Below are 14,436 nucleotides of genomic sequence, written 5' to 3'. Positions count from 1 at the left end.
GCGTTCATTCTATGTGTCTTCACCCACTTTCAAAAGCGTTATTGGTACAATAGCACTGCTTCAGCAAAATACCTGTGTTTGTACGCGTTGTCTTGACTTTTGGATAATACTACCTATTCGCACTTTTTACAAACTGCAGTCTTTGAAATATAATCTTCCGTTAATCCTCAATAAGTACAAAGATATAGTGAAGCTCAAACTAGCAATACTTTAACAGCTCTTTTCTTAAAAAGAAAAACATACTTACCACCAGTGTCATGAAGTTACGTACATTCGTAATTCTTTTTTTTCAACAGAAGCTAAATCCTCCTGTGTCTGCTTGTATTTCACATTGCAGTGTTTTTAGAATGTGATAGCTGTGCCTGATTTCTTACAGGTGTTCTTGTGTATGCATATGTGAATTCATAAATTGTATATATATATGTGTGTATATATATATGTAAATATAAATATATATGTATATATATATATATATATATATATATATATATATATATATATATATATATATATATATATGTTTCTGCTTCTGTATATAAAGCATTATATCAAGTATAGCGTATTCTTATTCTGATGAACTGTTATGTTCTCTTTCGTGTGTTTTCTTTTTCTTTAACGGTTCGACATTCACGTCGAACGCATGCCCTGCCTTGAATATGGTGCCCGGGCCTCTGTCAAGCTGCAGACCGCAGCTTTTAGCCCTGTCTACCACAAAACTTGTTTTGCAAAATAAAGAATTTGAATTTGAATTCCACTATGGCACTTGTCATATTCCCTGCGCTGCTTGAGTAGTATATGAGTATACGAATGAATATATATATATATTTCTTTGACAGCCAATAAATACAACCAAAAATTGCATGAATCAATTTAAGGAGAAAATAATTATTCAATTAATAAGACCAAATGTCACTGTAGCATTCGAGCGCTTAACGCAGTACTGAGAAAAAAAGCTGTTTTTTTTCCTCACCATTCCGCGCGTGCCTGGACCGGCTGGCATGATGGGGTTAGGCGGAGAAGCGGCCATGTAGGGAACGACGTTGCCCGTCGCTCGGTTCAGGATGATGTTGCTCTCCTCGGTGCTATTGCTCGTGCTTATCCCCACCACGTCGGCATCCCTGCACATTGAGCCAACAGGACACTGAGGGATGCCAGGAGCGGGGCTAAAGAAAACGTGGCAGTTTCGTGCAAAGGGTGGAGCACTGACCGCGATAACAAGGCTTTGCGTTGCAATAGAACTCCCCGGACGGCATTCGTAATCACACCAGCGTCCTTATGACGCGAGCGTATGGCAACGCTGGCGCGATGAGGATCGCCGCCACTGGCATCGGAGGCGTCACACACCTCAATGGCGCACAAGATGAAGCAGACGTGAAACGGTTCATGTTAGTCGATGCCACTTGAATATTAGATAGCGTAACCTTGACATTTACCCTTCATTCGGCCTGGATCAGCTCACAGACGCAATGCCTCAGAAGGAATGCTAGCATGCTTATAGTCTGAGCCAGGACAACATTCGTGCCCACACCACCGTCGCCTATCCGCGCCTTGGAGGATACAAGCTACCTATAGAGTTACGCACGTCACCTCCTAAACGAATACCCCTAGTAACTCCTTCGTTGTGCTCGCTGGAAATGCGTGGCATGCCAAAAATAAAACTGCTACCAGGAAAAGGAGGCATTAGGAGATAACACTAGATTACAGTAAGGCGGGCCGCGCAGGATCCGGGGCACTCAAGAGGCAGCGACGGACTCAAAGCTCGAACCAGGCTGCCGACCCCTGGGTTGGGACCCACCGTGTGCGAAGCGTAACTCGAGCACTCTGGTGGGTTTGTACGTGCTCTCTTGGTTTTTGGAGAGCAGTGCGTTGGCACCTGTATTTTTAAGTATCACCGACAAAAGTATAAGGATCGGTCCCAAGTACGTCCTTATATACACTGCTTCCTAGATCGGCCCGCATTCTATATGCTTGTGAATACACAACTGACACGCCATAATAGGTGACAACCTAGGTATTCCGCTCGATCACCGCCGACAGAAACTCAATGCACGTGCCCTCTGCAGCTGCGCAACATAGTGCCCGAGAGGCGCCGACGTTAAACGTTCCTCGGCCATGACGTCACAGAATTGAACAAACGTAATAAGGCAACATACTGAGGTAAATTATCGAGTTGGAGAACAGTCTACTTGCCATTGAATTATTAGACAGAAACAAGGCGCGGAGGGGGAGGAGGGGGGACGTAAACCCACCCATTTTATTACATTGCCTCAGTGATGAGCGTGCTTAATGTTCGCTCAGTATTAGCAGCGAAGGCTGCGAGTGTTCTGTATGAGAACCTCGCAGGATGAGAAACAGCTGTGTATGGTTGTAGAGAGGGAAGTAGGGGGGTACTTTTCCTACTGAGCAGAAATAGAAAACAAATCTACCAGAAGGCAAAGCAATCCACTATAATAAGAGAGATTTATCGTATGTGATGTCCGGAATCAATTTTGGTATTATCCAAGGTGGCGTTCTAATACCGAGAAAATACATAACGAAACAAAGAAAACACAGGAAAAGAAAACGCAGTTTCTCCCGAAAGGCGAAGCATGTATTGCAATGGCAAATTTGTAGACAGATACCCGAAGTAAGCATAGTAGTTTGATCGACCCTATAAACTTCTAAACATTCTCTTAATAACTAAATTAAAAAGCATGGTGTCATGCACGCTCACGCAAATATACACATCTCACCTGATGAGCCTGCACACTCACTGTCAAAACGCTGGCTTGAGGAAGAGCGGCAGCTGCAGCGAGGGAATTGACCTTCGTGCTGCCTCTTATTTCAACAAGGACTAAGCGGCGAGAACATAGCACACATGCCGTTATCAGCCCTCAGCGCACATAAACTCTGTACACATCGCAGGCCGCTTTAAAAATGGGCCCGCACGGCCGTACACAGCCGCGCCATATGCAGCAGCAGTCAAAGTACTCCTCCCTTCCCCCACCCCTCCGGTGCCATGCGCATGGTGGAAAAGTGCGTGCGTTCACCTCGCCTTCCTCCCTTGCGCGCGCGAGATCAAGCCATTATCTTCGGCTCACACTCGCGTGCACTGACTGGCACCCACAGAGTACCGCGCGCGGGCCCGATGTTACTGCACTTTATGTGGAATATCGCAGCGACGACAACGGCGACGTCAAGGTCGGAAATTCACCTGAACTGCAAATATAATTACTAACGCTGTAATTACTATTAAATGAAATGCTGAGGTTATAAGGAAGATGAAACAAGTGGAGAAAAGACCACCTACCGAAAGTGGGACACGAGCTCCCATATTCCGAATTATTCTTGAGATGCTATAATCTTGAGCTACAGAGAAAGCTGTCCTCGCATACCGTCTCTTGAGTATCTTGTGCCCTTGGCGTGCTAGTCAGCACCACTCGTGAGCATGGCAACAGATATGCGCCATCCTTTCAACTGCAAGCGTGACGCATTGCGAGAATTTGGAATCGTACGGGTAGCCAATATACCCTCGTATGTTGCCCCGAGGAATCCAAGGTGACGAATACGAGGCCCTCGCTGTCAAATGAGCGAGAAAAATAGCACGACCTCATGCAATGCAAGGCACATGACCAAAAGCGAATATAACACATTGTGTTCCATCTTCCGTGCTACAGTACGTCACATTAAATAAAAGTGACCAGTCCAGCTTTTTCTTTCTAAGACAAAAACGGAGGGAACCGAGCCACGTCGACATATACTGTTTTGACAGACATGTAATGCAAAAGCGATTGTGCACGAATGTTTCGTTGCCCGTTCTAAAAGCCTTGATGCACTTATGTTGAAGTGAAGGAATTTATTTTCCGTAATATTTATTTTTTTTAATAGTCGTGGCGATAAGCGGCCATAATAATGGCGGTGCCGCCGCAATATACCCGCAATTTACGAAGGACAAGCAGGATCAGAAAGGCTTTAAATGCATTTTCGCGAAATTCACGTCGAGGTCGTAAAAGCAAATTATGGTGCCTTCCGCTACCACATTTCATAGCTTTACCCTTGCTCATGCAGGCTAAGGGAAATAAAGAATTAATGTATTATTTAACTATTTGACCGCCTTGACGGTAAAATGTAGGTCATAAGGAAAGTGTTCATCGGATACGAGCACTATACCCGTACTATCTGTGGCTGAGCAAAAGCCATATTCACCGCTTTGAATAAGAATATGTTTCACGGGCGCACGCCTGGAACCAGCAACAACTGGATGACATCATACAGAAACGACTAGTTGCCCCTTGAAACATAGTTGAAAGTCAGCTAGCCCAATCGGCCGCCGTATTTGAATAGACATCTGATAGCTCTGTTCCTAATCGCAATATACGAGTGAATACTATGAGTAATCAAGTGGATCGACTATTGAAATACGGCTAACTACAAAGGTTAATTGTGATTATTCGAGCCTGTCTGAAATGAAACATTAGTGATACGACATGGTGTGTGCTCGTAAGCTATGCTCGCTTAACTACGACTTTGGCGACCTTTCAAATTTTGATTTGGAGGAAGCTAAATCAGCACTTTCATTGCTTCTTTTATAGGGTTTTCTTCTACAGCATCGGCAGCTCTGCGTTTGCAGTATGGTTGGTTGGATCCTAACATGCCTCATTTTTCTATTAAACCAATGACAATGGTCATTGTTTTAATGCAGTCTTCGCCGTTAAGCCACCACGTCATTCTCGCGCAGCTTCAATACAACCAAAGCACACACACAATGAAAACGAAACTGTTGTCTCTCCAGTGCCACTAAATGTGATTGAAGTTATGCACTTGCAGCAATGCACCACTCGGCAGCTGATTGCGCTAGCCAGTGCGCTCGCACTGCTTCTGTACTTTACTTTGTGATCTAGGTGGAGTTTTATGGACACAGGCTCCGAGAGTAGGGGTACCTGTGCACGTATTTCGGAGGCTGCAAAAATGTAAATGTAGCGACGTAGACGACGCATTCTGAATTCCAGGAAAATTCTTCAGAAGGTTGTGGGGTCCGCTGCGAGATCCTGTGGCTCTTTCAGTAAATGAATTTTGACCCGAAAGTGTCATATGCCTGGTTCATTCATTTTTTGTCTTTTCTTCGAAATTAAGTACTCGTTTGGTATGCTATTTGTATTTGAAAGCAATATTCTCCACATTCTCGCGTTCCACTGAAATAAGGAAATACAATTCGAACAGCCCCAGCATGCAATCGTACTTGAGTATGTTGGCCACCATTGATTCTGGAACTAACGCCTGTCCACCTGGCCAAATGGCTGCCGTGTGAATGTAGGCCCAGTTCGGTTCCAGTATGGGATCCTTTACTGACCGGAAGGCCTGCGGACAAATGACATGAATCGAGAGAAGGATAGATTTAGCGAGAGCAACAGTCTCAATACCGCATGTCCATGTATTGCATCAGAATGCGGGAACAAGAAAAAAATATCGTTATTCTTATGGATGCATACTTCAGAGACGTGAAAGAAAAATTAAAAATGAAATACTAGCAGAATCCGTCTCATGATGAATGTCGATGTTAATGCGATTAGCACGGAAGAAATGGTGCAACGAAGCCTGTTACCACCACCGAATGACGTCGCGCGGGAGGCCTATAATCAGCTAGGTTCCTCTGATGCGCTTACCTCCCTACACCGTACGATTTAGCGGCACCGCCACCAACTCCGCGAGCGATGCGAGTGGGGAAATACATCCCAGAAGCATATGTGATATATATATATATATATATATATATATATATATATATATATATATATATATATATATATATATAGTGCTCAACATGAATAAATCTAAAAGACGTTTCGGCTTCGCTATATATATATATATATATATATATATATATATATATATAGCGAAGCCGAAACGTCTTTTAGATTTATTCATGTTGAGCACTTCTGTTGGTCGGTGTCCTTCGTTTTATTTCTTCAATGCTTCATCCCGACCAGACAGGCTTCCGTCAAACCCTCGGTTTCATATATATAATGTGCAGGAAGGAGTCGACGAACTTGTCGGAAGTACGAGGTGTTTACATTACGTTTTCGGCTGGTGGACCAGCCTTCGTCAGAGTACAGTGGTCAGGGCGGGTCCACCAGCCGAAAACGTTAAGTACACACGTCTTACTTCCAAAAGGTTCCTAATCTCTTTCCTGCATAAGTTACGTCAGGTTCTGCGTGCTTAACTTTTCAGAAGCCCCTATATATATATGAAGCTGCTTCGATTACACCTTGCTTCCAAGAAAATTAAAGTACATTTTTTGTCAGTGAAGAGCGACACATACCCAGCGACATAAGTTGTCGGGAAAGACGTTCAAGAGCAGCACATAGCCACAGTGTCACATAGCCGGCCACCCAAGTTGGTGTGATGACTGGTTTAGAAGCCGGTTCCCAAGCAAAGCCGCGCGATGTAGTGTCATTCGACCACCGAATAGCCGGTGACTCAAGCTGACGGGAAAACGATTCCTTGATGCGTAAAGTATGCTAAGGTTGCTAGCAGCATTAAATTGCAGAAGTTCAAGAGTGACTCTGTCTCACCACACTGGAGGGACATTGGACAAAAATATTAGTTACAAAGCAAGACTAGTGCATCTTGAAATACGAAATGCACTGAAACACAAAGTACAATCAGATGTATTTTGTATTCCAGTGTAACGCTGGAGTAGTGTACATTATATTACAGAGGGGCAATCTAGCAGTCTGTATTTACTTTGGAAAACAAAACAAACAAATAGTGTTTTTTTTTCTCTCGTCTCGAGAAGGCATGTCAGGAAATGCATGGCGGGAAGCTTTTGCACAATATAAAGCTCGTGGTGGTCAAACTTATTTGCAGCATTACGCAACGGCCTCTCTCGTAGCCCCATTGTAGACGAAGTGTCATGCAAGCTGTAAGCTACTTTATCATATTGCTGCACTTTAGGTGCTCCTATAAGTACATTTTAGAAAATATGACACACCCTTCGACGCTAAGTTTAGCTCGCGTAAAGATTAATCTTCCAGAATATATAAATTTCCGATTGGGAGCTGCGGCTTTTAATGCGAGTCGAGGCAATCGGTTCGAATTTGTTTTATTAGCCTGAGTAGAAGTATCTTTTTCTATTACACGAAAAGAAATCGTGAATTTCGAGTTTCTCTCGTGAAAACATTTTGCACGTTCCTATTCGAATGGAGACATTGGAGTTGGCGAAGGTGTAGTGATTCTCAAGCAAATCGAGAAACTGGATGTGGCCGGTATTGGATACATTAGCTGCGTACGTACTGCGCCGAACGGCTGTGCACGGCCCAGTGGCCTTGTGTCCGCGATGATGGTGTTGATTATGGCAAACCCGTCGAGCTCAGTGATATTCAGCTTCTTGCTGAAGTTGCTGCGAAGCGTGTTACGAAGCGCAGTCCGGAAAATGTCTTCGTTCCACAGACCTGACCTGTAGGATTCACAACAGCACGGAGTTGGCGCCCGAAGGGAGTCACCAAAAGAATGCATCCAATAACTTCTACGTTGGAGCTGCAGATAGGGATGAGGATAATTAACCTGTACATTCCCGTGTGCGAAAACAGGAATTCATTGCCGCGTTTTATTTTTATATTTTTTTGCCTTCGGACAAAGCTGTCGCAGTTGACACTGTCGCAGCGAAATGCTAGATGTTTGCAATATAATCGCCGAAACAGATAAGCATGGGCTGGCAAAAAATACATGAAAGTAAGCGAGAGGCTTGTGTATTCGTGATAGCACACGCTGATTCACCGATAGACTTAGATACGATTGGATCGTACTGGACTAGCCAATAGCATGTTCTGCTTATTCGAAGGTGGTAAATGCCCGAGAACGCTTTTCACAGTTGGCGTGCTGCTATTTCTGCTATTTAGCTATGAGACTCGAAGTCTATCGGCACGAAATCAGTGCGCGATCAGCAGCGATGCCAGTGTATTTCGTTTCGAGTGAGACCATTTTCAAGTCCATTTAGATATTTCGAGGTGTAAGAACTCACAGATCGCAGTAACCAGCATGCAAAGGCCAAATGCTTAGTAGATAAAACCTGAGCAGCGATGCGCCTTCACGGTTAAGGCGGGTTCTCAATTGTAGAATTTCGATCTCTCACAAATCTGAGGCGGTGACATACACCTCGCTCCAGAGAAACAACAAAGCTTTCATTACGCCCATCGGTGCAAAATCATTTTTCATAATCGCAAAAAAAAAAAATAAAAAGAAATTGGAGGAAGCTCAAGCTTCCTCTTTGAGAGCGGATCTCGATAGCACTGAATGATCGCTGACTACTTGTCACGTTTCCCGCGAAGTGCAGCTTATGTAACCGTAATGTTTACCTTGAAACGGTGGTGATGGTGGTAGTGAAAAACTTTTATTACTGTATAAAGATAAGTGTGAACCATCTTGTCGGAACCCACATACTAGGTGGTGTCCCTAGACCGGGACTCTATTGGTCGAAGCCGCCATCCTGGCTCTCTGGACCAAGACCAGCCAACCAGGGCCACCTCCCAGTTCACTCATGTAGGGCTGGCGTTCGAGATTTGCGCTGCCAGGCCCATTCCATGGAGTAGGCATCTGCTACCTCGCCACAGCGCTGGTAGCTGCCGGTGACCTACTGTCAAAATGTTTCATAATAGCCGGGGATAACATTGCTTTAGTGAAAAGTCTCAGGAGCACACGTTTGTTCACCGTCCTTAGCCCCTTAGCGGGCATAGGGTATCGGCGATGACTATCTTTATAGCAATCTGGAATTTCTCTAACTCAGGTGAGGAGTTGGCCCTCATCCTGGTCCATGGAGTCTGTGGGAGGTACCCAGGAGTGGAGTTCTCGGGCAGCCGCATTCGCGGCTTCTTTTCCCCCGAGAACCTGGTGCTCAGCAGTCCAGACTGTGTTTTTGTCGGAGGATCTGATTTCCTTATTCCCTCATGCAAGGTGTCATCCACCCGGCCACATAGTTACGACAAGCCTCTCGCGAGTCCTTAATGATATCTTTGGAAGAAGGGATGGAAGCAGCCAAGGCAATGGCCACTTCCTCACCCTGTGTTGGGCAATGAGCTCTGAAGGTGAACCCATCAACCAGTCATTGTTGGTTAACTACTGCAGCCGTGTACCACCCCCTATGGTTTGGTTCAGCAATGTCAACGTAGTACACGCTGTCTTGTTCACCATAATAGCGCTCTTGGGCACGCGTGCACGAGGCTTGTCGGCCCTCATGTTCTTCTCTCTATTCTCGTCGAGAGAGGGTGAAATAATGCGGCGCGGCGCATTAGTTCAGGTGCCCGCACTCTCCTGTATATTTACATCACGTACATCATATGTGGCCTGTCCAGCACTGCCTGACTGAGCGTCAGGCACTGCTTACAAATCAGTGTGTACTGAATCAGTGTGTAGTCAAGGAAGGTGACCTTACAAATCAGCGTGTACTGATTTGTAAGGTCAGCTTCCTCGAGCTTATGGTACGTGTTGACTACCCCTAGTGCCGCAAGACGAGTGTTCGCGGTGGCTATTGGAAAGTCAAGTGCTTTCTTTATCAGTATTCTTATTATGACGTCTATTTGGCGTTTTCGTATTCGCGAAGGTGAAGGTAGCGCGTTGGTTTGGGCTAGTTGGTTACAATTCATGATCAATGTTATTTGCTCACCACCTGGAACGAGGACACGTAACGACACGCACAAGTGCAACTTGCGCTTGTCTTGGTCGTTCTCCAGTCCTCGTTCCTAATGGTGCGCAAATAACATTGAACATGAAAGTAGGCCAATGAGTAGAATCTTCTGCTAATGACAAAATCACATGCAACTCGTAAGTCATATTTTCTCCGTAAGAAAAAATATGCCTTGTTGGAGATGCGGCGCACCACATACGGTGCGCCTGGTCTCCAATATTACGGGGTTCGTCCAGTGCTGGGCCCACCCACATTCTTTTATGGATGTATAATCCTAGAATTCATATCTCCGGCGCATCTATCATAGTTCCAGCAGAATGGGATTAGGAAATCCTTGTGTTACCTTTAGGCGATGCCCTAATGTGAACAAACTCCGATCTGGCGGGTGCCTAGATGGTGGTGACGTCGGCATACAGCGCATGCTATACCCATCTGACATTCGCCACTTGAGTGAGGATGTGCCTCATTGATATGCTAAATAGCAGGTGCCACAGTTCCGCGCCTTGTGCTGTGCCCCTTGTGCCCATGTATAAGGGACCATATTCATCGGTTAGCAAACAAATCAGTGCTGATCTGTCCGTAAGAAAGCCTTTGATGCAATTGAATGTACTGGGGCTACAGTTTCTGGCACTGAGGTGTTTCAATATGAGACTGTGTTTCACATTGTAAAGAGCCCCTTTGAGATTGAGAGCAAGTACTACTCGGAAAGTACTACTAGGCATAGCTACTGGTTCGAGGACTTCTCTGTAGAACTGCAATAGGACATCCTGTGGCGATGTTTGTTGTCTGAAGCCAAACATGGTGGCCTCGAAGACGTCCTTCTTTTCCAGGCATCCCGATAGGTGATGCCGTACGTCTGTCTCTACCAGTTTCCCCAGGCATGAAGTCAAGGATGTGGACTTGAGATTGTCGGTGTTGTTGGGTTTGCCTGACTTTGGGATGAAGGTTACAAGGGTCATTTTCCACTCTATCCGAAGAGAAGTTACCCCTCGCCTGATGGAGGTGATGTATTCGACGAGGTGTATGCATGAAGCATTTGGTTGGTTCGAAAAATATTGACCGTGCTGCGGTCCCTAACAAGGGGCTGTGCCTCTCTATTTTTGTAAGAGCCGCTTTGAGGTCGTACAGCTGGAGTGGTGCATCCAGCCCCGGACTCGCTCTGTCTTCATTGAGGTAGTCCGAGCAACGCGAATCCTGCTGTTGGCAGATGTACTTATCCCTAAGTGTCTCTGCTAACTGTGTTGTGATCCCTTGTAAGTTATGAAAGGCTCTTTGGAGTTGGTGTGTTTCCCCCCGTGCTCGTGAAAGGTCCCTCACGGAGAAAGCGCCATGTATTTTTCTACACCGCAAATGTTCTTTTACATGCACGAAGGCGAGTTTACTGGTAGAAATGCGGCATCTTGCGTGCGCCGATTCAGGAGGTAGTGCATACGTGCGCCAAGAAAATTACATTGTTTTACGGTTTCTCTTGCTGTTGCGCAATTCTAATATTTAAGTATGAGAAGATTTAACATAAAAGGCAAGCGCTGTCGGTGTTTTATTTAGGGCCCAGGGTGCCAGAAAATGCGGCGTTGGTGCAGGCGTCAGTGCCGACGGCGATGTCCGTATGTGAAAAATTACCCCGATCCACGCAGACCCTCCGTTTGGCGCATAGGTGTTACGGAAATAATTGAATTTCTCAAATTCAAATGTGTCAGAAAATTTGTAAATTACTACGTACAGACAACGAACAGGCAGGCTAGCGTCGGACTCTCATTTGAATATTCGAGAAAACCGAATTCTGTTCCGCGGACATTCAAACACAAAGCGCTTTTCCATCTGCTGTTTGATGTCTCAGTAGAAGCCGCGAGCCCCGCTCCGTTCGTTACAACATCATCCAGATGGTGTTGCAATGGTGTTACACGGGGGAAAAAGAGAAACAGAAAGCTCGTCTTCGTGCATACCGTTCGGTGTCAGCCTTTCCAGGAAAACATTACGGTTACATAAGCCTCAGTTGCCGGTAAGCTTGAGAAGCAGTCAGGGATCTTTTAATGCTATCGCGTTCCATTCTTAAAGGCGAAGCTTAAAGGGACACTAAAGAGAAAAGTGATTTCTTCTGCATCAGTAAATTACCTCTCTAGGACAGCAAAAACATCACTCTTAGCACGCTTAGGCTCTTAGTAGACAAGAAAAAGTGCAAGAAAGAAAGACGGGTGGCGACACATCCATGAAGTTCCTGCACATGGTCACTTCGACGTCACGGATTTTGATGGCATCTTCTAGGGCCTACTTAATTATATAGCGGTACAGAGTGACTACATTGTGTTCTACAGGAACGAAATATTACACATGGCAAGTTTCGGGAACTTTTACACATCCAACGCGGCCCAAATGAGAAGACATACTTTGGAATCCCTGACGTGACACTGACGTACTCGCGCCGGGGTTTAGGCGCGAAATTCAAATACTGATACTTCGACCTTCATTTTTTCATGTAATAATCAAACTATTATTTTTAAATGGCTGCCTGCAGTGTTCTCAATGCTTTATTAGTCTAAACTGATTTGTTGTTTCGCTTCAGTGTCCCCTTCAAGATTCCTACAAATCTTGTTTCTTGACCTTTGTGTGGTCTGTAATTCTAAAAATTCCGAGGAATACGTTTGCCAAGAATGAAAGACAAGGTATCAGCAACTTTAGTGATAGAATGGTGCGGCAATATAGCTGGCATATACCGCACGTCATATAGCAAGGTGTGGCATGTACTTTTGCTATATATATAAGGAAATTTTCGCTCGCGGACAACTAAGCTGACGCCGGCGCCAACACCGGATTTTCTGTGACACGGGGACTTTAACGCTTTCGCGTATGAATAAGCGTTGCCTCTGGTAAATGACACTACTGCAGCATTTATTGGCGCACACCGCTCAATGGCCCAGACGTGCCGAACGCAACCTGCAATTCCTAGGATGAGCAATTCGTGGCAGACGACCTTATGTTGACTTCATCCTCTTCGATGCGCCGCGCGATCACGGTTTTCAACAGCCTCCGCGCTCGACAATGTCACTTGTACGCTTCTATGTACCAAGAAGTTAACCGGCTTTGTCAATTCAGTGCCGCCTGCTGGTCGGACTTTCCATGGTCTGGCGTGCCCGTACCTTCTCTTAAGATTTCAATAACTTCCACGTTATGTTAGTAAACGCACAAGATTTTTATAACTAATCATCTTGTTTTTTTTTCTCAATGATACTTCGCAAGGGAAAATGATGTTATAATTGATGAGCGTCTGTTGATAAGATTGGAAAACGATTGCTAAGAGCCTTCCTTTTCCTGTTAACAGCGTTGTTCCTCTATATATAGCCACAATACAGGCAACAACCACCATACGCTCACTGAGTACGCGCAAGTCTTTATATAATATCGGCCTTCATAAAATACACCTGCATTCACTTTTTCACAAAGCTCATAACACACCACAGGTGTAATGTGACACCATCATAATCTATGATATTCAATTTCCTAATACTTAGATGACATCTACTAGCAAGAAAAATTTGGCTAAATGCACAGCTCTGCCTGCTGTATTCAGTATTTATCTGTATATGTTTGTAAAAACAATTTAACGACATCATACATCTGAGAAAAACTACAGTTTGGTCATTTGGCCAGGAACCTTTCAAACAAAATAGCACACTAAGAAAAACAGCATGCTTCTTCTTTATTTATTTATAATTAATATTGGTACGGCGCTTTTAAAAGTGCATTAGGTGTCAATGTGCTGGGTACTGCTTTGCTATTTTCGTGGCTCTACACTCACATAAGGCGGGTGAACGTGGCGCCCCACATGCCGAGAAACCAGCGTGAGTTGTTGAAGGCGAGCTTGCTGTTTCTCACGTTGTTGTCCAGCTTTATGTAGGAGCTCAGCTGGTCCCATACTTCATCGGTGTCGTCGTAGTACAGCTTAACGGTGCCATCTGGGAGCAGCAACACAGCACAAAGCGGTATACTTGGAGGGACCTCTTTATTTCAAATATTTCGTTGATGCAATAAATGTTGTAAATTATTTTCGGATATAATGGAGGTTGTAAAGCGTCAACTATAGGGGCGTATTATCGAAACAATTTTTGTTCAAGCGACCAGAGGTGGGATAGTGGTGCGATAGGAGAAATAAAAATGTCGTATAGCCCTGCTACCCGGAGACAGGCTTCTCTACCAAAGTAGACGGCCGGTCTGCAGTACGGGACGCGCTAGGTCCGCGCCGCGTTAACACAGACTGGCTGTGCACACATACTATCGTCCTTTCTTTTGACCAGCGTCCGCAAATGACGCTCATTTCCGGCCTCCTCCAATACCGGAGCCCTAGACCGCGTTACGTTGATGTCTGTACAGCCGCTCCCTCTTTAATGCGAAGCTTCTTTTGCGAACTATCCCAAATTTTCCTGACCACGAATGATGGGCGCAGCTGCTGTCTTGCCGAATAGCTCATACTTTGGCAGCTCGATGCTCGAGCCATGTGTCACGACGTCACACGCACACAACTGTCGTGCAAATGTCGACTAGCTTGTTGGGGAGGATCGCTGCATGTCGCATTGCGTATAGCCCGGGTGAGCGACAGCGCATACCTGCGCACCGGTTTCGTCTACTCCAAAGGCGACTGAATGAAACTCCATTACCCACTTAACGAAATCTTCCCTTTAGATAGGCTCCAAGATGTGCGTTGGGCGTGCATATTCTTGTGTTTCGTTCTCTTCATTTCTTGCGCTGCTGCACATCGCGGTGCGAAAAGCGGATTTGCGCTTTCT

General features: G+C 45.2%; 1 protein-coding gene across 1 annotated transcript in view; it reads right to left on the bottom strand.

Moving 5' to 3' along the window:
- Nucleotides 1-14,147, bottom strand: part of LOC129381614 (uncharacterized) — a 30,214-nt gene extending 16,067 nt beyond the window's left edge. Inside the window, exons 1-5 of the mRNA XM_055064624.1 lie at nucleotides 14,123-14,147; nucleotides 13,452-13,608; nucleotides 7,273-7,435; nucleotides 5,219-5,337; nucleotides 971-1,118 (exon numbers count right to left, since the gene is read on the bottom strand). Coding sequence (XP_054920599.1) covers nucleotides 971-1,118; nucleotides 5,219-5,337; nucleotides 7,273-7,435; nucleotides 13,452-13,608; nucleotides 14,123-14,147 — 612 coding nt within the window. The remainder of the gene's footprint in view (nucleotides 1-970; nucleotides 1,119-5,218; nucleotides 5,338-7,272; nucleotides 7,436-13,451; nucleotides 13,609-14,122) is intronic.
- Between the last annotated feature and the right edge of the window lie 289 nt (nucleotides 14,148-14,436).

The sequence above is a fragment of the Dermacentor andersoni genome, chromosome 11 (assembly GCF_023375885.2).
Source record: "Dermacentor andersoni chromosome 11, qqDerAnde1_hic_scaffold, whole genome shotgun sequence".
Lineage (NCBI taxonomy): Eukaryota > Metazoa > Arthropoda > Arachnida > Ixodida > Ixodidae > Dermacentor > Dermacentor andersoni.
Note: the sequence above shows the minus strand (reverse complement) of the source record. Positions and strands in the feature narration are given on the sequence as shown.